Source organism: Balaenoptera physalus (assembly GCF_965194825.1).
Source record: "Balaenoptera physalus genome assembly, chromosome: 5".
NCBI lineage: Eukaryota > Metazoa > Chordata > Mammalia > Artiodactyla > Balaenopteridae > Balaenoptera > Balaenoptera physalus.
Genome location: NC_138884.1, coordinates 60417528 through 60443841, shown reverse-complemented (window position 1 = coordinate 60443841; position 26314 = coordinate 60417528). Strand labels below are relative to the sequence as shown.

The window sequence follows — 26314 nt, the reverse complement described above, 5'->3', positions numbered from 1 at the left end:
ATATAAAAAAGAAGAAAAAAGTGAATATTATTATAGGCTTTTTTCCCACTTAGTAGAAAATCTTGAAAATTACTATTGTCTCATAAAATATGTCTATCTTGTGATTAGAAAAATCCTTGATAAAAACTAACATATTCTTATAATCTACATATTTTTGGATCAATTATTCTCATATCAACAATTTAAATACAAATAAATAATTTTCTTTTTTATTTATAGATTTTTTTCGCTCCATCTTCTTGGGCTAAAGCCTACCTATTTTTTACCAGACTCTAAGTAGTCGTAGAAAAATCATTAGTCTAATTAGAGACACACTTTAAATGAAGTTCCTTTGCCAGTGGCTAGTCTCACTTATTTTAGATCGATTTCTTCTTATTTCCATTTCCAAAGATGACCTTTTTCTGCCCTTATCCCACAAATCTGGAAGCATATGTCATTTGAGGTTTACAACATCCCACACATTTACTGCCATTCAAAGATACTTGAAAACTGAATCATTACATTTCTATTTGAATATTTGACACTGAATACACATTGCCTCAGAGTTTAACTTTTAAAATAAAGTCCCATGGAAACCAACTAAAAACAGTCAGGAAGCAAGGAAAGCAAACTAACAGCTGTTTCTTGGTGGGTAATTCTTATTAAAAATACCTTGATTTCTTTAGGTCCTGGACATTTTGGCTTACCTTTATTTTAATACCTTCAACTGTATGAAAATGAAGCACTTACATAGGTAGGGAGAAAATGATAAATTCTGTTTGGCCAATGTCCAGCATGTGGGAATTTAGACTTAAGAACATTTTAAAAGGCTTTCACTCAAAAGAGCTATGTCCAGGGACTATTGGATACAGAGTATAACATTATGCACTCAGTTGCCTTTTCTGTATAATTTCTTAACTTTCCTGTGGTTAGAAATGTAGACCACAAGTGCCTTCCCTTAAGTTATTATTTCCTCCTACAGATGACTACCTTCCTAGAGCATATTTGCAATAACCAAGGGTTGGTTGACAGACATGTATTTTCTGACTGTTGCAATACAAATAATTCAGCAAGACACAAGTGCTTCCTATCATACAAAAAGGATGTTGCAGATTACAGTGATATATTCCAAATTTCAAATCCTGAGCAGATCTGTGAGATGGACAAAGAGAATCCAGTGCCAGTGAAAGAGAAGTAAGTCACTTTTCCTTGCCAGGTCTTTGAAAAAGAGTATTTTCCAATTTTGAAGACAGATCTTTTGTTTTAATATAAAAGCCTCTGAGTACACAATGCTTGATTATATAAAATTAAAGTGAAAATTTGAGCTACAATTTATTTTTTTCCCTCACAATGACAACATGGTCTCAGTGAACCCAAGAGGGCATGAAAATGTCTGCGCCATGAAACATTAAAAAGGACTAGGATCTGTAAAGGACCCATCTCCTTAAAGGTTAGATTGGTCAGACCAGTAGCAAATGATGTTGAAAAATACAGTCTAGTAGACAAAGCACAATAAACAGAGTATTGGGAATAGAGAGCAGGTAATAGCTCAGGCAATGGGCTGGTGTTTGGGAGGTTCATCAAGGGATAGCAGGAGGGGTATCTGATAGGCATGGAGATAGAGTCTGTCATTGGGAACCTAGGAATAAGTAATAATTGTGGATTCGACAGAGATGAGTTTTCTACTCAAGAACTCTGATTCTGTAATTCCCATCTGGAGTGGATAGCATGATAGCGCATGGGTAGGTGAGTTCACATTTTGGTTTCCTAGTTAGCACAGGAGTCTATCTTTTGAGAGTGAGGTACGAACAAGTTAGAGGCAGGCAACCAAAACCAGAGAGAGGTAGAAATGACAAGAGAAGTACAAAGCTTCAGTTCTCAAGGAATGCAATTCTGGCCATCTGGTCAAGACAGACTCACACACTGGGAATAAGGGAAAGATCTGATTGCTGGATCTAGGTCAAAAGGCATGGTGGTGGTTTGATTTCAGATTTTAGACATGAAACTCTAAACCAGAAATGAATGAGCAGACAGGGTGACTTGATGTTGAACAATGTAAACACTTTTAATTCACCTATACATGGGCAGAATTGCCCCAGAAGTTACTGAGCCTTCAGGAAGGAATTAAATGGCCCCAGTCACTAGGGAGAAAGGACTAAGGGACAAGGGATTGGGCCGGTTCCAACTGGTCTGACATTAGGGGCAACCAAATGGGAAACTGTAATATGAACTTGGCTACCTATTAAGTGAAGTGCTAGCCACTCTAGGTGAGATTTATAAAATCAGGTTCGGGCATTATAAAATCAGGTTTGAGCATTCAGAGATTACGAAATCTAACCAATACTCAGGCAGTGAATCTAATCTCTTCTTGAACATTTACAATTAAGTCAGTATCAAGGAGTTATTTTATATGCTAATTTAACTTATGTGCATACAACCATAAATATTCAGGAGAAAATAATTTTCTAACTACTTGCTTCATAATTATATCAACAACTTTGTTTAGTTCTCAACCAAAGAAACAGTAACTTATATCAAAGCTAGAGGAAAAGTCTGCTATTTCAGTCTTATCAAAAGATAGCATAGAATACAGATACACCAAACTGTAGTTATTGTATCTTTGGATTATCTAAGGAATTTTCAATGACAGTTTTGATTATTGTAAGATAAGTGTGACCCTTTGTTACCTTGCAATACGGACATTCTATTTTTATTTTTATTTATTTATTTATTTATTTTTATATTTATTTATTTATTTTTGGCTGTGTTGGGTCTTCGTTTCTGTGCAAGGGCTTTCTCTAGTTGCGGCAAGCGGGGGCCACTCTTCATCGCGGTGCGCGGGCCTCTCACTATCGCGGCCTCTCTTGTTGCGGAGCACAGGCTCCAGATGCGCAGGCTCAGTAGTTGTGGCTCACGGGCCCAGTTGCTCCGCGGCATGTGGGATCTTCCCAGACCAGGGCTCGAACCCGTGTCCCCTGCATTGGCAGGCGGATTCTCAACCACTGCACCACCAGGGAAGCCCCGACATTCTATTTTTAAATGGCTCTAATTATTAGAAAGCTTTTCCTTATACTAAGTTCAACTTTGCCTTTGGAGATTTGAAATTAGATTAGTTCATACTGAAAATCCTCTATGGGAACTAAGTTACTGCAGCACAAAAATGAACTCTTAGTTTAACATAGTACCCAACAGAGAGCAGAGGTATTGAATGGCTCCAATGAAATTTCCTATCAACCAAGAATTTTGCCTTATCTTGGGTGGCAGTTGTATCTTGATAATGTCAATTCTGCTTTTCTTTTTTTACAAGTTGGGCTTGAGAAACTTTGCTGAAATGAAACAAATCTATTGACTGAAATTCCAAGAGTAATGGGGTGTGAGGGTGGAGGTTGGGCGGGGGTCAGCATTTTCTCTAGTTTAGCCTTTTGCTTATACTATCCCAGTAAATGGTTAAAGCCTTAACTATGCTTTCATTTTGGCTTTTTGTCTTCATTGGCTACTCTGGAACTTGGCAGGTCAGCCTTCTCCAGCTCAGCTCAGCTCCTGACACCCCTCTTCCAAGGGGTAACTCAGGAGTGCAAGATCCTTCCACCTTGGAGCTATACCATCTGGAGCATGTGTTTCCAAGGTTACTGCAAAAAAGAAAGCGAGAGACTAGGGAACTGTGCAAAGTAATTAATAGCCAAACCTAGGAGTGGTGTATGGCATGTTTATTAGTATTTCATTGATTAGAACTCAGTTATATGTTCGCACTTAACTGCAAGAGAGGCTGGAAAAGTAGTCTTCCTGTGAAAACAAGAAGAGAAAGTGGATTTGTGTGAACATTGAGCCAGTTTTTGTCTGCAATGTCAGCTTTTTTGGGGTAATTGTGTGTGTGGGGAGGTGGGGAGTAAATAATTTGAGTAAGCTTTGTGGAATAGTGTGAGGAGATATGATTATGAGTGAAAGGCAGGCCTGGTGCCCAGGCTCTATAATGAATGTAAAGAATAAATTTGAGAAGCAAATTAAGACTGGGATTTAGTAAGAAACCAAAATATTGTGTGACACGTCTTGGAGGACAATGGCATTAACTTTTCTAGTCTAGAAAGATCTTATGGATGATTTCAGAGATTCCTCTTCACCCACCAATAGCTTCTAAATTTAATTCCCCTTCACCAGGTGTACAATCTTCCATTTACAATCAGTTTAGACTATTGAACTTTCTATCTCCTACTACTTATATAAAAATGAAAAGTTTTAATTACTGATTTCTTTACCTACTGGTCCAGAAAGTACATTTGGTGACTTCATGGGCACTGTCCAACCTCACAGTGATCTCTCTGTAGTGAACTTTTGATGCATTTAAGTACAGTGCTATCCTATTTCTGTCACCATGAAATTCTAGAAGTTTCAGGTCAACAAAACTAAATGAATCCTAAGTTTTTAAGAAACAGTGTCAGCATATGTTCTTGAATTCCAAATTACATAGCTTTGTATTTGTCAAATTACAGGTACATTTATGAAACTTCTAGGAAACATCCATTCTTGTACGGACCCACTATTCTGACCATGTCTGCTTGCTACGAAACAGCTGTTCAGTCTTGTTGCCGAGAAGAAAATAAGACTGAATGCTTCCAGATAAAGGTAAACTATTCATATGTCAACTCTTACTTAGGGACTTGTTATGCTAAGTGTGGACTATGGGCCATCAGCATATGCATCACCTGGCAGCTTGTTAGAAATACAGTCTGAAGCTTTTCTCCAGACCTGCTAAAGAAGACTTCATTTTAACAAGATACTCAGGCAATTCATAGAGTCCTTAAATTTTGAGAAGCATGATCTAGCATAAATATAACTTCATAATAAATATTTAATATTCCAGTTATTATTTCTGTATAACAGAACACCCCAAAATTTAGTGGCTCAAAACAATAACAATGAGTTTATTACTCTTATGGTTTCAGTGGGTCAGGAATTCAGGAAGGGCTCATCTGGGCTTTTCTGGCTCCTGATTTTTCATGTGGTTGCAGTCAATGGCTGGGGCTCTGAAGGTCTGAAGTACCTGGGGGTTGGTCCAACATCTCTTTCTCCTCATATTATCTCAGGGCCTTTCCATGTGGTCTCTCTGCCTTGGCTGGTTTGGGCTGCTTCACAGAATGGCAGCCTCAGGGCAGAAGTTGTATGGCCTTTTATGACCAGGATTCAAAAGTTACTTCTGCTCTACTCTGTTGGTTGAAATACCATAAAATCTCACCAGTTTGAAGGAGAAAGTAAATATACTGTAACAAAAGCTCATTGTAAGAAGAACATGGGATAGAAGTTGTTATTATAGCCATCTTTAGAAAATAGAGTTAGCTTCACACTTAATTTTAACCGTGTGGCTTTTTCTCCCTCATTGAATAGACATAAATCGGTGATTTGTTCCATAATAAAAGTACTTTTTATGTATGTTCATTAAAGGTTCTAAATATCAACACAAAATAACCATCTTTAGAAGGCACACCAGATGGATTTTCCCAAGGTCATGCTGAAATGAATAGTAGTTTGATAATCGTTTTGATGAATTCCTCAAGTCTAAGGGCAGTGCCGCTTCTTCCTCGCTGTTTTCTTTGATCTCCTCAGTGAGAATTTCTCTCATATGCCTCTCAACCCCTATTTCTCTATTCCTCTAAACCTATTTCTCCTATTGAGCTCCTCATCATCTACCTTGTGTAAGAAATTAAATAATGTATCTAAAGAGTCTGACATATGCTAAGTACTCAATAATCGTAGCTATTATCATTAAAGCTACTTACATATATTTCTTTCCCTAGTCATCTCCAATTCCTTCAGTAGCCAATTCTGAATTCCTAAGCAAGACAGTCATTTTTGTCTCCTTTTGGTTTCGTATTATTAAAAACAACAAAAACAAGTGATTGTGTAGACTTAGGTCTCATTACCTGGCATTTTGGAAGAATGAACTTTTTCATGAAGGTTAGTTTTTTTTAGGTAACTTGTTTCAAAGTTTTCTTAATCTTAACCCTTTCAGAGGAAATCTTTCCTTAATGTATAACGTGCCCCTATAATTTTTTTTTTAATTTTTATTGGAGTATAGTTGATTTACAATGTTGTGTTAGTTTCTGTTGCACAGCAAAGTGAATCAGTATACATATACATATATCCACTCTTGTTTAGATTCTTTTCCCATATAGTTCATTTCAGAGTATTGAGTTCCTTGTGCTATACAGTAGGTTCTTCTCAGTTATCGATTTTTTATATAATAGTGTGTATATGTCAATCCCAATCTCCCTATTTATCCCTACCCCCCAACCCCGATTTCCCCCTGGTAACCATAAGTTTATTTTCTACATCTGCGACTCTATGTCTGTTTTATAAATAAGTACTATTTTTTTTTAGATTCCACATATAAGCAATATCATATGATATTTGTCTTTCTCTGTCTGACTTATTTCACTCAGTATGACAATCTCTAGGTCCATCCACATACTAAGCATAAGCAGATGCTTTTAAGTTAGCTAAGAGTTCTTTTCTCCTCTCCCTCACTTTGTGATGTTTACAGTCTTGCTGCCTCCAGGATGTCTGTTCCTAGAAGTTCTTGCTCCTTGCCCAGAGAAAATTGCATAGCCAGTCATGTAAAAGTTGTATCTATGATCAGAGAATGTAGTTTATGAGTTAAGCCTTCACAGACTCTCTTGTGAAGAAGTGGATAAGCTTGTTTGTATTTGATTTCAAATGAGTATAATACAACAAAATAAGAATAAAAATAATAATTATATTTATAATTAATTATAAAGTATAATTTATTATCGTTGTGTCATATTTGTGGTTTGAATATTGCCTCTGTATACATTATCTAACTTGTTCTTAAAAAAAGCATTGTAAGGTGCTGTTACCCCAAGTTAAAATAATATATGTTCAATATAATGTTTTAAGTGAATATATAGAGCTCTTCTGAAATTTGAAAATATTGTTTATTCTCCCACCACACAGAGATACCAATTTTGGTATATTTCCTTTTATTCATTTTTTTCATTCACAGATTTTATTTTGTACATTGTTGTGATCAAATTGAATATATAGTTTTGGTTAGAGACTTAAATACATGTGCTTTTTATTAGAAGTCAAAAGTAAAAATTCTGGGTTAAAGAATATGAACATTTTTGTGGGGGAGGCTCCATTAATATATATTGCAAAACTGGAGCATATATCATAGATAAGCATTTGGAGACATGTTCAAGATGACAGGGCTAGTAACTTGAATAAAACCAAAATACAACTGTAAGATGTTATCGAAATTTATTCTAGTGGCTCTCTGGATTTTTGTTTGTTCACATTCTTGTTCTCATTTATATGCCAAATGTCTAAGTTCTGGGACAAACAATCTCTGGGGAAGTGAGATGCTATTTTATAAAAAACAAAAAACAAAAAAACAGAGCCTTCACCAAATTATGCTTTTACATTTGGCCTCATAGATAAGGCAATAAAAACTTTCTAATTTTGAGGAGATATATGATTTTTATTTTTCTCTCTTCTTTACTAACCATGAGATGAACTTCTTCTGTTGTTACCATAGTTCTTTGATGAGTCGGTTTTCTAATTACAGCTAGAACCCATCAGAAAATACGTTAGAGAAATATCTTTGAGGCATCACCACTTATGTGAGATTGGGATTAAATTCAACCACAAAGTAGCAAAAGCAGTGTAAGTTACCTATTTAGATTTGTGGACTTTGTTGCTTTGGATCACCCTCTTTGATTAAACTCATTTGAAAAATCATTTATCTTTCCTTTGCTAATGTCTCAGTGCAAATCTGGTTCCTTTCTCTACACGTGTGCTACTTACCTGTTCAATAGGGCACACTGGGCTGTGCCTGAAAATGCACAGTCCTCCTCTCTACCCACTATCTCCTGTGGGGTTGATATCTCCTCTATCAGCTTCTTCCATCAGCTCAAATCCTTTAGGCTCTTCTCCAGTGCACAAAAGATTCTGTACATTCAGATGCTCACACTTAGTAGTTCTGCATGGTAAAGGTTAGAGGACAAAAGGTATTTTTCTCTTGTAAGATAAGAAATATTTTGGCTCTAATGTCATGTAGGACAGAAAAAGCGAGTGGTGTTTCTTGGGGTGGGGATAGAGGAGTGTGGGGTGGGAGGAGAACTTGATGCTACTCAGTGTGCCTCTATCTTGGCCCAGATTGTGTTCCTGTCCCAAGTTGACCCCTGAAGACATCTTCCCTTATATCACCTGCTTCCCCAATTTAGGATAATTAGGGCTTCCCCTAATTTTAGGATAAAGTGGGCTGCCTGGAAGCTCAGTTTTCCTTATAAGGCAAGCCCATTTTTCATATTTCTAGAAAAATTTCAGGGATGTTTTTCAGTTGTGAACAGAGAGGGACAAGGAAGAACCAAACCTCTTACAATTATTATTATTTTTTTCACTGAATAAAAGTTTTTCTTAAATTGAAGTATAGTTGATTTACAATATTGTGTTAGTTTCAGGTGTCCAGCAAAGTGATTCAGTTACATATTTTTTTTTCAGATTATTTTCCATTATAGGTTATTACAAGATATTTGAGTAAATGTTGAGACAAAGTTTAAATTTTAAAATTGATGCAAATCTGCTTGATTTGGAGAATTTCATGACCGCCTATGATACAGGTGGGAATTGGCAGAGATATATCTCTACTCTATGGAAGATTTCCCTGGTGTCAACTATTGGAACTATTGCAGAATTTTAAAGGAGTTGGATGATATCCATGATTCCAGTAGCAAATATGTGAAGTTAGGCAAAGTCAGTTCTTTCTAAACCAAAAGAAACCATGTTTTCCTAGAGCTAAGTGTCCTGATTTCTAGACTCTGAGTCAGGGCTGGGGGAAGAAGGGTGATTTTTCTAAGTTATTACAAGGCAAATAATGGGAATGATACAAAACCCATCACTTGTCTCAGACCACAGTAAACAGGCAAATGAAACTATCTAGCCCTATGTGTATAACCATGGACATAAATTATTAGAATTGCAAATATCTCCAGTCTGGTCCCTAAAACAAAATCAAACAAAGGAAGAAAGGAAGCCTTTACCCAAGCTAATGAGAAATCTCACAGTAAGTAGGATTTGATTTCTTTGTCCCACTGAGAATGTTATTATTGATGTAATTTAAAGGTAATTAAGAGGTTTATCTTACAATTATTATCTTTCTGATAAAGAATTTTATTTGGAAAGTCAGGTCAGATAAATTCCCAAATTACCTATCTAAGCAACTCAACTTCTTTAAACAATAATTTGAATGATGAAAATGACTCTATTTACACGATTATGAATTGAATAATTTTCATTTTGTGATTTACATCTTTGTATGGCTCTGGGTTCTATCAGTGTAGAAATAGAAAACATTTATAATATACAACTGTCTTCATCCTACATTTGCAACTGTGTTTCTATTCTTTCGGTTACTCAATGAACTACAACTAATTTTAGAAAGAATTGAATTCAAAAAACTGTTTAAAATGTACTTTTTTTTTTCAGGGAATTTGTTCTGTTGACTAAAAAACAACCTAGAGCTAACTTTTCTGAAATTGCCAAACTGGCCATGGATATTAAAAATCTGCATCAGATCTGTTGTGAAGGAAATGCAGTAGCGTGTGTGCTTGGCAGAGTAAGACTTTCTCTTTTCTTAAAACTCTTTAAAATACTTGTACTTTTTAAATAAAGATGAGGGTGGTATAAATGAATCTAAAAAAGTAATTATCATTTCTCAATATTACCAACAGAATGGTGTCTCCCCTCCTCTCTCTTCTCTTCTCATGAAACAATTTTTGTCTTTCTTTTCCTCCCTTCCTCCCTTCCTTCCTTCCTTCCTTCCTTCCTTCCTTCCTTCCTCATTCTATCTACTTTATTCTTTTATTCTTAAATTTTTAGAGCTGGCTGCTAATTTTCTTCCAAACTGGGATTGTATTTCATTCATCTTTGAATCTCTAGCAAGTCTTAGAATTGCAAACTATACCCTCAGGCCTTATCAGCCTGGAGGAAAGAAGAAACCACCAAAAGCAAAGGTGTGGCATCAAGGGACAAGGGCCGGGGCATGGACAGCATAGAACTCACCTGCCCCACGTCCAAATTTAAAGTCTCAAAATCCCAGAGAAGGAAAAAATTGTAGCTGTTAAAATCCTGATAACGTTTTAGTAAATCACAAGTTACAAGTATGTTCCTATTCATTCTACAAGTTTGAAAACTGAATAATTTTCATCATGATAAAACATAAAACAGAAACAAAGACAGACTACAATCATGATTTCAGTGAGAAATCTATGACTCTTATGGGCAGGAATCCTTACCCCCAACAATTTTTGTCCCATTACACAACAGATTAAGGAATGTGGGTAACAATATCAATTAAAATAGAAAAATCATTGAATCGAACACTCGGTAGAACCCCTAAGATTCTAAGTCCTCAAATGTCTACTTTGCTGGAACAGAGAGTTGGGGTCGGACCATAGCTTTCCCTTTACAGCCATCGCAGTTGGCCATTGTTTGGTCAGTGCCACATTCAGCTTGACCGTAAGATGGTGGCCGCTACTGCCAATTCCATCCTGGAGATAGACAATACAGAGTTGCTTCTTGGATTACTTCCCGTATGGCAAGAATCTCAACGCATACTGGAAGCAATACTATTCTATACACTTAGAAGTCGGCTGGCTCTTTAGGACAGGCTCTCAGAATCCTATTTGCATGAAGATTAGGTGAAAATTACAGGGAACTTTGGGACCTATCCATAGGTATTAAAACAAAACAAAAGAAAAAATCTCTAAAATCCTTTAACACATAAACAATACCCATGCCAAACTGGTAACTCTAGAACAGCTCCTATTATGGTCTATACTATGACAGGAATGCTAGAACAATCTCCAGTTATTTAATTATATTAGATAGTATTCATAAGCAATATAAAGTAACTTTAGATAGTTCTGGCATTCCTGTTTTATTCTAGACTATAAAGGAAACAGGTTTAGAGTTATTGGCTTGACAAAGATACTTTTATGTGTTGAGATGTTTCACTCTGTTTTAGAGGATGTCTTGTTTTGTTTTAAATAGGATGGATTCTGAACATTAGTAAATATTCTTTTGTCTTCTTAGGATGATCATTTGATTTTTATTGTTTGACTTATCCATTGATGAATTGTATTAAAAGATTTCTTAATATTTACCCATCTTTACATTGCACAAGTCAATATCATTTTACTATATCTATGGTCTCTCTCTCTCTCTCTATATATATATGTCACATTTTTGCATTTATCTTTAGATGTGAAATGGATCTAGAACTTTCTTTTTGGCACATATTTTATCAGGTTTTGGTATCCAGTTATGATAACTTCTAAAAGATGAGTTAGAATATTTTTCCTTTTGAATTCTCTGAAATAACTTAAATAGCACTGTAACTTACCTGTTTTCTGGAGGTTTGTCTGTGAAACTGGAGGAGGGATGGAGATATAAACTGATGTGACAGCTTCTCCATTTCTTTTGTTACGGATTTATTTAAACATTTTTTCAGTCAATCTTTATTATTCATGAATTCTGTACTTGAGAATTCACCTACATGCCAAAATTTATTTGTGATCCCCAAATCAATACTCACAGCACTTTGTGGTCATTCCCAGATTTATGCATGCTCAGAGCAGTGGAAATCTGAGTTGCCAGATGTGCATGGTTCCAGCTACAGTAGAGCAAGGTGATGCTCTCTGCCTTCTTGTTGTAGCTCTCATACTGTAAATAGGTGTTCTTTTTGTAGTCTATTTAGTGCCACATTTTCTGCATTTCTGTGCTTTTTGTTGATGAGTTAGCTGTTTACAATGGCCCAAGTATAGTTCTGAAGTGTTGCCTAGCATTCCTCAAAGCTGTGATGTGCCTTGTGGAAAGAATATGTATTTTATTTTATTGGAGTATAATTGCTTTACAATGGTGTGTTAGTTTCTGCTTTATAACAAAGTGAATCAGTTATTCATATACGTATGTTCCCATATCTCTTCCCTCTTGCATCTCCCTCCCTCCCACCCTCCCTATCCCACTCCTCTAGGTGGTCACAAAGCACCGAGCTGATCTCCCTGTGCTATGCAGCTGCTTCCCACTAGCTATCTATTTTACTTTTGGTAGTATATATAAGTACATGCCACTCTCTCACCTCGTCCCAGCTTACCCTTCCCCCTTCCCCGTGTCCTCAAGTCCATTCTCTATATCTGCATCTTTATTCCTGTCCTGCCCCTAGGTTCTTCAGAACTTTTTTTTTTCTTTTTTAGATTTCATATATATGTGTTAGCATACGGTATTTATTTTTCTCTTTCTGACTTACTTCACTCTGTATGACAATCTCTAGGTCCATCCACCTCACTACAAATAACTCAGTTTCGTTTCCTTTTATGGCTGAGTAATATTCCATTGTATATATGTGCCATATCTTCTTTATCCATTCATGTGTCGATGGACACTTAGGTTGCTTCCATGTCCTGGCTATTGTAAATAGTGCTGCAATGAACATTGTGGTACATGACTCTTTTTGAATTATGGTTTTCTCAGGGTATATGCCCAGTAGTGGGATTGCTGGGTAGTATGGTAGTTCTATTTTAGAATATGTATTTTAGATAAGCTTTGTTCATGCATGAGGAACAGTGCTGGTGGCTATGAGTTCAATGTGAATAAATCACCAGTATGCAGTTGTCCCCCTTATTGCTCCCTTTGCTTCCTGAGGTTTCAGTTAATCACAGTCAACTTTCATCTGAAAATATTAAACAGAAAAATCCAGAAATAATTAATAAGTTTTAAATTGTGCACCATTCTGAGTAGCATGATGAAATCTTGTGCCATCTTGTTCTATCTCATCTGGGACGTGAATCATCCCTTTGTCCAGCGTTTCTTGGGGATTAGTCACTCAGCAGCCATATAGGTTATCAGATTGGCTTTCCTGGGATCACAGTGCTTGTGTTCAAGTCACCCTTACTTTACTTAACAATGGCACAAGAGTAGTGATGCTGGCAATTTGGATCTGCCAAAGAGAAGCTGTAAAATGTATCCTTGAAGTGGAAAGGTGAAAGTTCTCAACTTAATAGGAATAAGAAAAAAAAATCAAATGCTGAGGTTGCTAAGATCAATGGTAAGAACAAATCTTTTATCTGTGAAATTGTGAAGAAGGAAAAATAAATTCATGTTAGTTTTGCTGTCACACCTCAAACTGCGAAAGTTTTGGCCACAGTGCATGATAAGTGCTTAGTTTAGATGGAAAAGGCATTAAAATTGTACAAAAAGGTATTTTGAGAGAGAGAGAGAGAGACCACATTCACATAATTTTTATTACAGTATATTGTTATAATTGTTCTATTTGATTATAAGCTATTTTTGTTAATCTCTTACTGTCCCTAACTTATAAATTAAACTTTATCATAGGTATGTATATACAGGAAAAAACATAGTATATATAATGTTTGGTACTATCTGCAGTTTCAGGCATTGACTGGGGGTCTTGGAATGTAACCCCTGTGGGTAAGGGGGGGCTACTCTGTATTAAATAAGGTGTTTTAAACAGAAACATACACAAAATTAGGTTATGTCTTGATCTGTTGATGAAAATGTGGCCAGAGACTTGCAGAAAACTTATTCTGTCTTTCCTCTAGGGCAGATGATTCAATATTCACAAATTCAGTGTTTATAACTACTGTGAATAATGAGAATCAACTGTACTTATTTTTGTCAGGTTTTAAAATATACATTTTCCTTTAAAAAATCTCCTTCATTAGCACTTTCTCATTTAGAAATATAGAGTTCTACACGACAATATTATTATTTGATAGCTAAAAACATCAATTATGTAGTTATACCTCCTTTCCCCCCATGTATATATGTTTTCTCCTTTAAGTAATTAGTTTTGCAAAGGGACTATTTAATTTACTGTTATTTTCCAAGACAGAGTTCTTGGAAAATGACATTTACTCCAGTCTCACAACTAGGTGGAGCCTAGTCAGAAGTGATTTATGTCATTTCTAGGCCTGGCCTATAAAATCTCCTGTCCAAAACCCCCAATCTAAGGTCAATGTTAGAATCTACAGGTTGAAGATGACAGTGCCTCTGTCAGCCTGGTTCTCAGAACTACTGCCCAGAGGCAATACATCTCCCCTTCTCAATAGGACTTTATTGAGAAAGAAACAGACTGGATCCTATTAAGCCACCGAGAGCAGGCCCATCTCTTAAATAATGGACACACTCTCCCTTATTGGTCTCAACCTGACCTCACAATGCAGCTTCAATTTACCACTCTCAGATCTAGATCTTCAGTACATTCTTCTTCTCTCCTGATCCCTTAATCTTAATCTCAACTAAATTTTCCCAATGAGCTCAGAATGTCCTATATATCATTTCCCAAGTATTCCATGTTCTTCACCTCTAAGACTCTTTATATATAAAGATGGATAATTCTAGTAGGTTTTTCCTCTCCATTTGTTTCCAACTAACTTCTATTTGTCCTTCAAGACTCAAATCATTCAAGATCTTCACTCTGACCTTTATCGAGTCTGGATTGCCAGTCTCTCTTTTTTATTCCAAAATATAATACGTGCATTTCTCTAACAATTTATTTTATAATGCATTATTATTGTTGTTTAATTATTTGACTCTCCAACTAGATTGTGAGTTCCTTAAGTATAGAGACTAGCTTGTTCATACCCACATGTACTTATTTTTGTATGTGTATATATAAGTAAATATGTAAGTTTTATAGTAATATTACAGTAATGTATATAGCAAATGACAGAGACAAAATGTTTTCTAAACTGGGATCCCAGAACGATAACAACGGTAGCAAGTAATAAAAATCTTCATTTGTATTTTGTTGGGCTAAACTTGAAAACAATAATACAGTCTGTCTCCCTTTAAGTTCTTTAAGAGATGTTAAAAGAACTTGTGACACTTGAGTAAAGTCAAATAGAGAAGGTTTCTTATTAGAATGAGTCACTATAAATGACCTTTTTGGTCTCTCAGTTTGCCATGGAAAAAGCAATATAAGATGCCAGGTTTTTCTCTGGTTTTCTACTAATAACAATAAAAAGAAATAAGTTCAGAATGAAGTCATCAAAAATAACTGCTCTTTTATGTTTATAGAGCCAGCTTATGAACTATACCTGCTCTAAACAGGCTACACTATCCAGCAAGATCACTCCATGCTGTGAACTGCCAGAACCATTCCGAGGGGAATGCATTATCAACTCAGAAAATGACAAACCTGATCTCTCATCCCTGCCACTTAGCAGGTTTACAGAAGACCAGTTTGTATGCAAACAATTCACTGACAAACAAGATGACTTCCTACAAGAGTAATATGGCTTTTTGTAAAATCTTAGTAATGGGATATTGTATTTATGGATTCTTTGGGAGAGGTTGCAAACTTGAATGATGACAGAGGCGAGCCAATGATGTGAGTGAACGGTTAAATGGCTGAGAGGAGATGCCTTGTGGAGTCCAAGGTTGCAGCTACTATTTGGCTCTAGCTACTTGTTACCGTATGGGAATGTAGGCTTTGGGTCGTTGGGTCAACTGCATTTTGAGAGAAGTCGGAAATCTCTTGATTTTTAAATGTTGACAACTAATATAGGAATTTAAAAAAACACGGTGAGCGTCAAGTGTGTGCAAGCTTTGCTCTGAGGGACTTAAGTCATCCCTAAGTAAGACTTTCAGATTGGTTTGCCTGGCCAACTCTTCTAATTAATTTAATGCCTACTATCAAAACCATAGTGTGGCATTTCAAGATTAAAGAGATGGAGTTCTAACATCTCTGGTGTCCATTCAGAAGTGCAAATTATTTTGGGCATAAAGCAAACTGATTTCAATATATTATAATAGTAAGACAATATTACTGAATGATTGAAATAGTTCCAAAGTCACTTTGTGAAGTATTATTTGGAGCAAACTAAATTCTAACAAAACATAAGAATTTGAATTTTCCTCAAAGTTTTCTGTAGATTGACTTTAGCTATATTTCTGAAATTACATTTGACACTGGCTTATAAATGTCATTACCTGAACTCACTTATCCCTAAACTTGCATTTAGTATTGAAAAAGTCGATGGGCACAACTTCCTAGTGGAAATTACGTTAGACTATGAGCTGTGAGACCTGAGTTCCAGTCTAGCTTGGTCATGCATCAGCTTTGAAATGCAGTTCAAGCCACTTAATTTCCCCAGACTTTTGGGTTCCAACTGTAAACTGAGGCAGTTGGATAAGATGTCCCTTCTGCAATTCTATGATTCCTTTGAAAATATTCTAGAGTCCAAATTTCTCTTTCTTGTAACCCAGAAGAATGTGCAGATTATGGACAACTCATGCTTGAAGGCTTATGTGGAAAACAGGGGAAGGTGGTTATTTAATACCTAGTCAGCACAGTCTTACAAAAAAATTGTAATATTTATAAAATCTAGCCTCAAAGGTCATCAAGAAAATGTTCTCACGCAAACACTTGAAATGATTTTCTAGTAAAAGTAAGGAGAGACCCTGAGCCAGGAACTAAAGCTTATCAGGATGTTTTAGGTTCAAGTTTGAATCTGCCACTCACTACTGTGTAACTTTGGAAAAATCACGTAATTTTATTGATTTGGTTTCCTTATCTCAAAATATAACCAATAAAACTTCCCTGCCAGCCTCCCAAGATTTTCAAATACCTAAAGTCAGTTAAAATATTGAATAAATTTCATGGTCATAGTTGGCTTTTGAAAGAAGACTATGGCTTCAGAAATTTAGTGTTTACTTTCTAATATGCTTCATGTGCTTACAGGTTTCTTTATGAATATTCAAGAAGACATCCAGAGTTGGCAGTTTCAGTGATTTTAAGAGTGGATACAGTATATCAAAACTTACTGGGAAAATGCTGTAAATTAGAAAATCCTCTGGAATGCTATAGTCATGGGGTAAATTCTTTTTTTTAAACCTGTTTCTCATAAGTGATTGCAAACATAGGGAAAAGTCCAGTGCTGTTAGTAGTGCTGTACTTTTGTAAGATGATTATGCATGTTCTTTCTAACTGCAAGCACTACACAAAAACTTTGATTTCTGTCTAAACCAAAGGCCACATCATTATACAGCAGCAACTTTCTGTGTGAGTCACTGCATTATAGATTCTATGTTTTATGAAAACAACTCTGTGCAATCTTCTCTTTAAAGTTTGCTTGGCATGGTAGCAGGTAGCGTGGAAGCATAGCCTATTAGGGTGGGGGAAGGTTGACAGTTTCCACCAAGCAGGCCTGGAAACTGTCCCTATCTCAGGCCAGAAATCATACTGTTCACAGTCAGCAGCTCCTGTTGTGTAGTTGACGTGGAAAAAGCCGGTTGCCTTACAAATCTCTGACCAGATAATCTGTTATCCACAGTTTACCAGGAGCCAGGTGGTTCTGGCTTTTGTTATGCTAATTAGTGGCTTACGTATTTATAGAGAGGTGGGGATGGAGGACGAAGGCATTTCTTGTCCTGTTTGAGCTCAAGCAGGTACACCTAGCATCTTCCTGCTCCCGGAGAGAAGGCTAAATGAAGGCGACTTAGTCTTTTGTAGGTTAGCACCCTTTCATAGCATCACCTGTAGACTCCACAATCATCATTATGATAATAGCCACTTACAGGAGCATGGATGTTTAGAGTTTACAAAGTAACTTTACAACAAGTGTCCTATTTTATTCTCATGACAGCTTGGTAAGATAGGTAATGGCATAAGTACTAGCTACATTTTATAGATGAGAGTTTTGAATTTCAGAAGGTTCAGGTGACTTGTCCAATGTCACACAGGCAGTAAGGACAAGGCTAAGTGTTAAATCCAGGCAAACAGTTTGCCAATCGGGTAAAATATTTACTATAATAAATACTGTTTATTAGGATCAGGTGGACTGGGTCTGATTACTTAAGAAGATAACCAGTGCTCCTACCAAAGAGCTAAGTCTGCAAGGTCACTCGTATCTTCCCACTGGAATTTTATTTGCACTGTTCAAGAATTCTTTGAACTTTCATTTAGCTCTGAGAATTCCATGTGATTCCCTTCAACGTGTATTTGTGGAGTGCTTTACTATGTTCAAGTCTGGTACTTGTTTTTATTAAACCATGACTTCTTAATATGTATCTATATTTCTATACCTACATCCATATCTCTATATCTGTACTGTTTACATAAAAATGCTGTATTATTAAAAATAACCAATATGCACGCATACGCACACACATTCTGATCAATTAAACTTAGATCTATAAATTACTTTTAAGGACCTCTTTTTGGCTTGATGAATGATTAGCTTTATGCTTGTAAAATATGCCATTTAAGCCCATAAAAGAGTTCATACTACAGGAAACTAAATATCAATCTTGCTGTCCCACTTTTTTCTCCACAAAGTACATGGCCATTCCTGTTTCAGCAAAATGTGTTGTTTCAACATTTCCAAACTCACTAAGTAAATAAAACCCTGGGTTTAGTAAAACAGTCACATTAAACTATTACAGAAGATGGTTTTGCAATCTTACCTCAAGATATATTGTTGCAACGTTAGATAAACACTGATTATCTTTATTTTTCAGGAAGAGATGTTTCAAAGAGTGGTTCGTGAAAGCCATGAGCATGTGAAAAATCAGTGTGATTTACATGAGAAATTAGGAGATAGTAACTTCCATGACAGGTATGCTTCCAAGATATTGTCCAGATTTATGGTTGTTCGTGAGTTTTTGTTGACTTCTGCTGCTGAGAGTTGCTAAGAGTCTATAGTCAACCTTAAAATCTCAGAGGCCAAGGAAAAACTCAGTTCAGAATTAACCTAGCTATCTTTGTCTTGATAAGACAGTTGTCCACATAACCTTGGGTGTTTTTACATTGCTTTTTAGGCCAGTTTCCAGATTCCAATCAATGCCCAGAGGTCAGGGAGCCAGCAGACCCTGACTGCCCTTCTGCAATCCCATAGGAGCCCTCTACCCTTCACCTGGATATTTAGTTTGGGGCTTTGCATGCAATTTGGAGTCAAGGTTGCAACAGAAATCTAATCTAGGTTTTCTTTGTCAGTTTCAAGTCAGGTCAATATAGCAAATACAGTATTTTCACCATTAAGAGTAGAGATAAATAGGTACCTTAGTCAGAGGGAGCACACGTAACTCTTTGTGTGCAGAGAGGCTGGTAAATCCCATTGTATTTCAAAGATTAAGATATCAAAAAAAAAAAAAAGCCAATTTTCAGTTATCTTTAAGATCTTACTGTAATGGTCTATTAAGAAGCAGAGTATATATGTTAATCCCAATCTCCCAATTCATCACACATATATACACTCATATGTATAAAATGGATAACTAATAAGAACCTGCTGTATAAAAAAATAAATTAAAATAAAATTCAAAAATTCAAAAAAAAATATATACAACTGAATGCAGAAAAGCAGGTGGAGAGCACGACATGTTTGTGGATGTTATTTCAATAAAAATCCAAACAGTTTAGTGTGTGTGTGTGTGTGTGTATGTGTGTGTGTGTGTTTTGATAAAATGATCTTAAAATTCAAACAGATATAAAATAGGTAACTAATAAGAACCTGCTGTATAGCACAGGGAACTCTACTCAAAAAAAAAAAAAAAAAAAAAAAAGAAAAAAAAAAGAAGCAGAGTATTGAGGAAAAGTTCAGTTTGATATAGTGTCCCGTAATATTGAGCTTAAATTAAATGTCCAGAATAATGGATCCAAAAAAATTATTCTTGTTTTAGAATATTTGGCTTATTATTATTTTTTTACTGTTGTGTTTAATTGCTAACGTCTAGTTTAAGGATTAGACTGTGGCTCTCAAACTTTAGAGTGCATCAAAATTACCTGGAGGACTTGTTAAATACAGCCCACCCCTAGAGTTTCTGATTCAGTAAATCTGGGGTGGGGCATAAGAATTTTTATTTCTAACAAGTACCTAGGGGATGCTGCCAATCCAGGGGTCACACTTTAAGAAGCACTGGATTAGGTTGACTATTTCATTAGATGTTATAGCTAAATTCTTCCCCTAACTCCGTTATAATATAAATGCAATAAATAATTCTGATATTTTGTCGTCCTCAAATTCAGTTCTTCAGAGTCTTTCTCATTAAAATCTCTCTCCATATCCCTCAGTTCCCACTACCACTCTCCTAGTTCAGGCCATCACTTGAATTACTGGCATGGACTTTTCTTCCCTCACTTTGCCTCTTGCCCACCTCCAATCCATTCTTTATATAGCAACCATAATTATCTTAAAAACAACGTAAATCTGATTCTATAGTTAAGCTTTCTTCCTTCTCCTCTCTCTAATTCCCAGTCCCCCCTAATTAAGAAAAATCACACTCAGTGACTTTCTAAATGCTCCCCTCTTACTTTCACTCCCCTTCACCTGGCTTATTTTTAGTTATTGTCAGATCTCAGCTCACATGTCATTTCCTCTAGGAAGCCTACCTGACCTCCTTGGGATGGGATTAGATGTTGTTCTGTGTGCACCTATAGCATTCTCTATTCCTCTCATTACACTGAGTGTACTCCTCTATCTCCCCCACTGAGGGTGTGAGACCATGAGAGTAGGACATGTTTCCTGATCGTTGCTGTAGCTTCTATTCCTACACGTCGTAGACAACCAATACATGCTTTAATGGCCTGTGCATATATTTATTTCAGAAGCTTTTTATTATGAGTCTGATTTTGCAGCCATCCAAATTAGCTATCACAGTATCCTTCATAAGTAGAAAGAAGATGGATCAGAGTGGAGCAATGTGTGAGGTGGAAAGGGAATTCCAGGTATACTGAATAAGCCATTGAGCCACTGGGTCAAGAACTAAAAGGATAGACTTAAACCCAATCTAATGACTTGCTCATCCCACATCAGAGACAATGTCAGATATTGAGGAAGGCTTTGTAGAATTCTTCATTTTGGGCACATAGCCATTGCCAGGAATAAGAGGAAATTATTCTTTCAGGCTCATAGTCCTTTATACTAAGAAAGCCCCACAACTATCTGCTCAGGAGTTGGTTATATTCACGAAGAACATGGCAGCTGCTGCCACCAAATGTTGCCCACTGAATGACGAGCAACAGTTTGCTTGCATGGAGAACTCGGTAAGCACACCCTCGACTGCATGTTTGTCTGTTGTTAAAAGTTCTGAACTCCAAGCCCCAGCAATCAGTCTCATGTTGGTGGACATGTCTATGAATTGTCAATGGAACCTAATAATTCTGTCCTTAAGAGAATTTATTTCTGGTCAGTTCATGCCAACTGTCTTTGATTAGCAGCAGAGGTAAGACTATCACTTTGTAAACACTGGGGATGTCAGATTCACCAGACCTTTGCCTGGATCATATCCCAAGGTCTATTCCCTGGATTTTCAAGTCAACAAAAGCGATTTTGCTGATTTTAGACTAATTCATACTAATCAAAAGTGTAGGAAAAAACCACCCAGTTTCCTCTTGTGTTTCTCCTTTACTCTCACAGGATTACCATACTCACAACACTTCTGACACCAGATGTGTGGGGTTTTTTTTTTTCCCCAAAGCAAGCACTGGGAATCCTACAATTTAACTCAATTCTAACACTATCTGCTTGGAGATAGCATCAGATCCCACAGGTTGAGGGCCCAGTTCCACAAGACTGCTCCCACCTCACTTCAGATGCCAATCACAATTCCAAGTTGTCACCTGTGCTTCTGACTGATTAGCTATAAATCGGAGGTTTCCATGACCCCCTCCTTGGGTTCAATTAATTTTCTAGAGCAGTTCACAGAACTCAGGAAAACACAGTTACCAGTTTATTGAAGGATATGAAAAAGATGCAGAAGAACAGCCAGATAAGAGATACATAGGGTGAGGCCTGGGAGGGTCCCAAGTGCAGGAGCTCCCTGTGGCGTTGGGGTGTCTCACCCTCTTGGTACATGGATGTGTTCACTCACCTGAAAGCTCACTGAACCCCATACTATTGGGATTTTATGGAGGCTTCCTCACATAGACATGACCAATTATTAACTCTATTCCAGCCTCTTTCCCCTCTCTGGAGCATGGGGGTGGGGCTAAAAATTCCAAGCTTCTAATCATGGCTCGGTCTTTCTGGAGACCAGCCCCTGTCCAGGAGCCACCCAGGAGCTCACTCAGAGTCATCTCATTAGAACAAAAGCTGCTCCTAATGCCCTTATCACTTAGCAATTTATAAGCATACCAGGACCTTTGTGTCAGGAACCAGGGTCAAAGACCAAATATTTATATTTTCTGTTATCTTACATCAAACTTACAAGTGTTACCTTCATTAGACAGAATACCAGGTATTCATTTACAGTGAGAAATGTCTTCTCAATGTCAAGAATAATTGGGTCTAATAACTAGGTTACACTTTTCCCTGAATCACATTACTTGGGAAGTTGAAGTAGGATATGGGTATTCATGCAAATGGAATCAGAGGAAGGGCAGGGATGGTCTTGAGGGATATTTCTTCCAGGGATATGAATTATTCCCTCCTAGCAATGGAGAACATCACTCCAGGACCTGGATGCTCATCTCTAGGTCTCTCTCAAGTGGTATATGTTAACGCTACTGAATTCTTGTTTGGTGACAGCTTTCTTTGTCCTATATTCTTGGTAGAACATCTCCTCTATGCTAAGTTAGTCTTTTTTTCTGATAACATATAGTTGTTTTGGTTACAGATTTAAAATTTTTTATTATCCAGCTCTGTCTTCCTTTTAGTTTATTATAAATTTTTATTATCTAATCATGCCTTCCTTGGGGAACTCTTGATTTATGTTCCTAAAACCTTGTTTTTAAGTGATCTCTTTGGTTACTTCAATAAATTCATAAATTAAATGTTGCTGCTCACTGGTTTCAGTCACTTCATCCCCACATACATAAGTGACAGGGAATTTGTGTGGTCATTATACTCAGAGGGGAATACAGGCAGCCTTGCAGCCAACATCAGGATAAGTATCAGACACAACCTGGGAGCAAGGCAAGGTGACTGTTCCAGAAGGAGACAAGAAAATGGAAGGAGACAACTGAAATAAGATCCAGGGATTCCTTTCACCATTCATTTATTCACTTTTTCATTAATTCAACAAGTGTTTATAGGTGATTTATCATAGACCAAGTTCTGCGGTAGTTACAGATGTCCAGTTATAAAACACAGAAACACATTGGATTTGAGCTTTTCTAGAAGTGCAATCATCAGTCTTGCATCTGGGTCAAATTAGCAGTCATGTTGACCTGAGACTTGATTTCAATTGGATGGAGCATAAGAAACTCCTGCCTCAAGTCAACACTGGTCTATAAATGGCACACTGGGGAGGAATTGGGAGGTGGGGTCCAAGGGAACTCACCTTTGAGGATGACAGGAAGAGGAGGACGAGGCTGAGAACCAGGCCTCACCTGACACTTGCTCTTTCCCAGACAGTGAAATCCAGGCCAAATGAGCAGAGACTAGAATTTGAGAATACTTTTCTATGGATACAAAAAATAATATTAATGACCGCAAACCTTATGGTTCTTATTTCAATTCTTTTCTGGGGAAGGCAAAGCTAATTCTTGGAGCTTTATGCAGAAGACACGAGGCAGAGCCTATCAATGCCGGCGTGGGTCACTGCTGTGATGACTCGTATGCCTTCAGGAAGCCTTGCTTTGATGATCTGCAAGTAGATGCAACTTACATTTCTCCACATTTATCCTGTGACCAAGTCGTCAACCTTAATGAGGACTTGTGCAGCGCTCAGGAGGAGGAATTACAAACCGAAAAGCAAAAGTAAGGATCTTTGTTTATATATATAATATATATATTCTGGTTACCCTGAATCAACACAATGCATCAAAAGCACTCCACCTCCTGGCAGTGGGGCAGCTCCCCTTTAGTGCTCACCCACTCTTCACACCCTCCTCACATGCCCCTGATCCTGCCCTCGGGAGAAAGCAGGTCCTCGTCCTCATGGTTCCTTCTCCCCCAAGGTCATTAGAAATGGTTGGTAGCTTACTTCTAATTAATTTATTTACCTAAGACTTGCTCTTGGAGAGTCTAAATATTATTAGTCCAACAGTATCACCTTGCCAAGTGAGGCAAAATTTTTGTTGCCTTGGGAATAAACACATTCCCGTGGTCAGCAAGTGCAAGGTTGTCACTTATTCTGTTTTATCACAGTACTTAAAATTCATTAGCCAACGGACCCTTGAGGTCCTTTCTTCAGTTCCCAAGGTGAGCTGATCACAAACTAGAGTGTAAACCTTTCCAGTAAACATTCCAAAAACCATTGTAACACTTAGTTAGCCATTCTTTCTTTAGCCCAGGCTGATGTGAGAAGATAATACTTTATTTTTAGAGTTCGGGCTTTGCTTTCTCTTGAGGAAATTCTCTGGCATAGATAGGCACCCTTTATGTATGTCATCTCACCAAATCCTTACCGCAGATTTAGGGGGTAGATACTATTATTACCCCATTTTAATTGTGAGGAAACTGAGGCTAAGGAGGCAAGAAGAAATGGTATGAGATCATGCAACAGGTAAATAAGTTGTTGAACTGGAATTTGTACCCAAGCTACCTGGCTCAAAGTACATATGCTTAACTACCAACATGTAGCTGTTAGTGTGCCCTAATCAAGGGGTTATAATGCTGGTGATAATTTTTAATACTTGAAACTCTTCATGTAAGGGCTAGATAATGAAAAGTGTGAAACATTAGGAAGCATCCGTGTTCTAGTGAATTCACTGTGTTTTCTGTATGGAGAAAGAAATAGCACAGAGACAATTAGAGATTTCTAATTGTAGATGTAGAGATTCTACATTCTAATTCTACATTCTAATACAATGTAGAGATTTCTAGAATATTCTGGGAGGATACATATTGGGAGTCAAGGGCTGGGCTGGACAAAGCTCTCCAATTTCCTGGGAAGTGGTAGGGGTTCTCCCCATGGCTTTCACCCCTATATAGTTCTGACCGATCATCATAGCCTAAGTCCACATACACACAAAAAAGAAAAAAAAAAAGTGAAGGGGCTCCTGGAGGGGAAAGACAAAATTCAGCAGGATTATAAAGAGAAGGCAGAAATGAGGTCATGGAATAAGACAGAGGAAATAAAGAGAATAGAAGTTCAAAGGAAAAGAATTTAAAATCCAATTAAGAAAAATACAGAGTTGAAATGTTAAGACTTAAGATAGTATATAAAGACTAGAATGTGCTTTAAATGAAAGGGTGAATAAATGTAATGAAAATAAAAGATTAATATCATTGAAATGAAAAGCTGGAAACAACTTGATGGTGTTGAGGATTAAAAGTAGGATCTAATATTTTAAAAGGTAAATTAAAAAATTTAAAACTAAACGAATGAATAGAATTAGGGGAAATGTTTTAAAACAGCAGTTAGGTTGATAGGTAGAGAGATCCGGGGGGTGGGCTGGGTGGGTGTGAGGAAGTGGATAGGAGAGATAAACTCACTGCAAGCAGATCACAGATATGTGGCAAGTCGTTATAAGGGAGGGGGGCCTAGCTTCCAAATGGCACAGAGTCCCCAGCTGTAGAAAAGGCAGCCTTCATATCTGGAGTGTCAAGGAAAGATACCATGACATGCTGATACCTCTGCTCCAAATCTCACTCCCAGACCTGCATTCTCATAATGGGACCCTTTTTTCCCCTTACCTATCCCAGTACAGTGAAAGTGTTTCTCCTTGTTTGTTTATTTATTGGAGTATAATTGCTTTACAGTGTTGTGTTAGTTTCTGCTGTACAATGAAGTGCATCATCTGTATGTATACCTATATCCCCACCCTCTTGGACCTCCCTCCCACCTCCAGCCCCCCATCCCACCCATCTAGGTCGTCACAGAGCACAGAGCTGAGCTCCCTGTGCTTTAGGTAAGCAGCTGCCACCTGATCTGGAAGCTCAGCTGTCATGCAAGTGTTCCCTCTACTGGTGCCTCTAGGGACGTGCATCCAGAAACCAGCTGACCCAGCAGGACAGAGGAGAGAGCAGAATAGTTGGGTGTGTCTGAGGCATAGGTGAGAGAGGGGAGAGAAACTTTTGGGGCTGAGACTAGGGGGGGTGGGAGGGGTCAAATCATGAAGACAATTGGAATCCCAGAGCTTGTGAGGAAAGAGAAGAAGGGTATATATGAGGGAGCCTTCCTACCTCCTCTGCTAGGTTTCTCTATTATTGTTAAGTCTACAGCTCAGACCCTCAGGGAAATTATAAAAATGCTCATCAATTATTTGCTGAGTGAACAAATGAATAAGTAGGTGAGAAGCTGTGACACTGTACCATTTATTGTGGGAGTCAGGGAGAAGGGAGACTGTGGTTGGAAGCAACCAATAATTCCAAAAGAAAGTTGCAAGTTGTGCTATTACTATAATTATTCA

At 37.3% G+C, this 26314-nt stretch overlaps 1 protein-coding gene across 9 annotated transcripts in view; it reads left to right on the top strand.

Moving 5' to 3' along the window:
• Nucleotides 1-26314, top strand: part of LOC309661770 (alpha-fetoprotein-like) — a 107723-nt gene that overhangs the window by 11351 nt on the left and 70058 nt on the right. For 8 of the 9 annotated variants that reach the window (XR_014264268.1, XR_014264269.1, XM_082463789.1 and 5 more), the window contains 9 exons: nucleotides 962-1173; nucleotides 4467-4599; nucleotides 7559-7656; nucleotides 9478-9607; nucleotides 15094-15305; nucleotides 16760-16892; nucleotides 18538-18635; nucleotides 20923-21061; nucleotides 23491-23717. Coding sequence is in view for 7 of the 9 variants with exons in the window: in XM_082463789.1 (XP_082319915.1) it covers nucleotides 962-1173; nucleotides 4467-4599; nucleotides 7559-7656; nucleotides 9478-9607; nucleotides 15094-15305; nucleotides 16760-16892; nucleotides 18538-18635; nucleotides 20923-21061; nucleotides 23491-23717 (1382 nt within the window). In the remaining 2 variants the exon portion in view is untranslated. The remainder of the gene's footprint in view (nucleotides 1-961; nucleotides 1174-4466; nucleotides 4600-7558; nucleotides 7657-9477; nucleotides 9608-15093; nucleotides 15306-16759; nucleotides 16893-18537; nucleotides 18636-20922; nucleotides 21062-23490; nucleotides 23718-26314) is intronic. The other variant, XM_082463792.1, reaches the window with a different exon arrangement.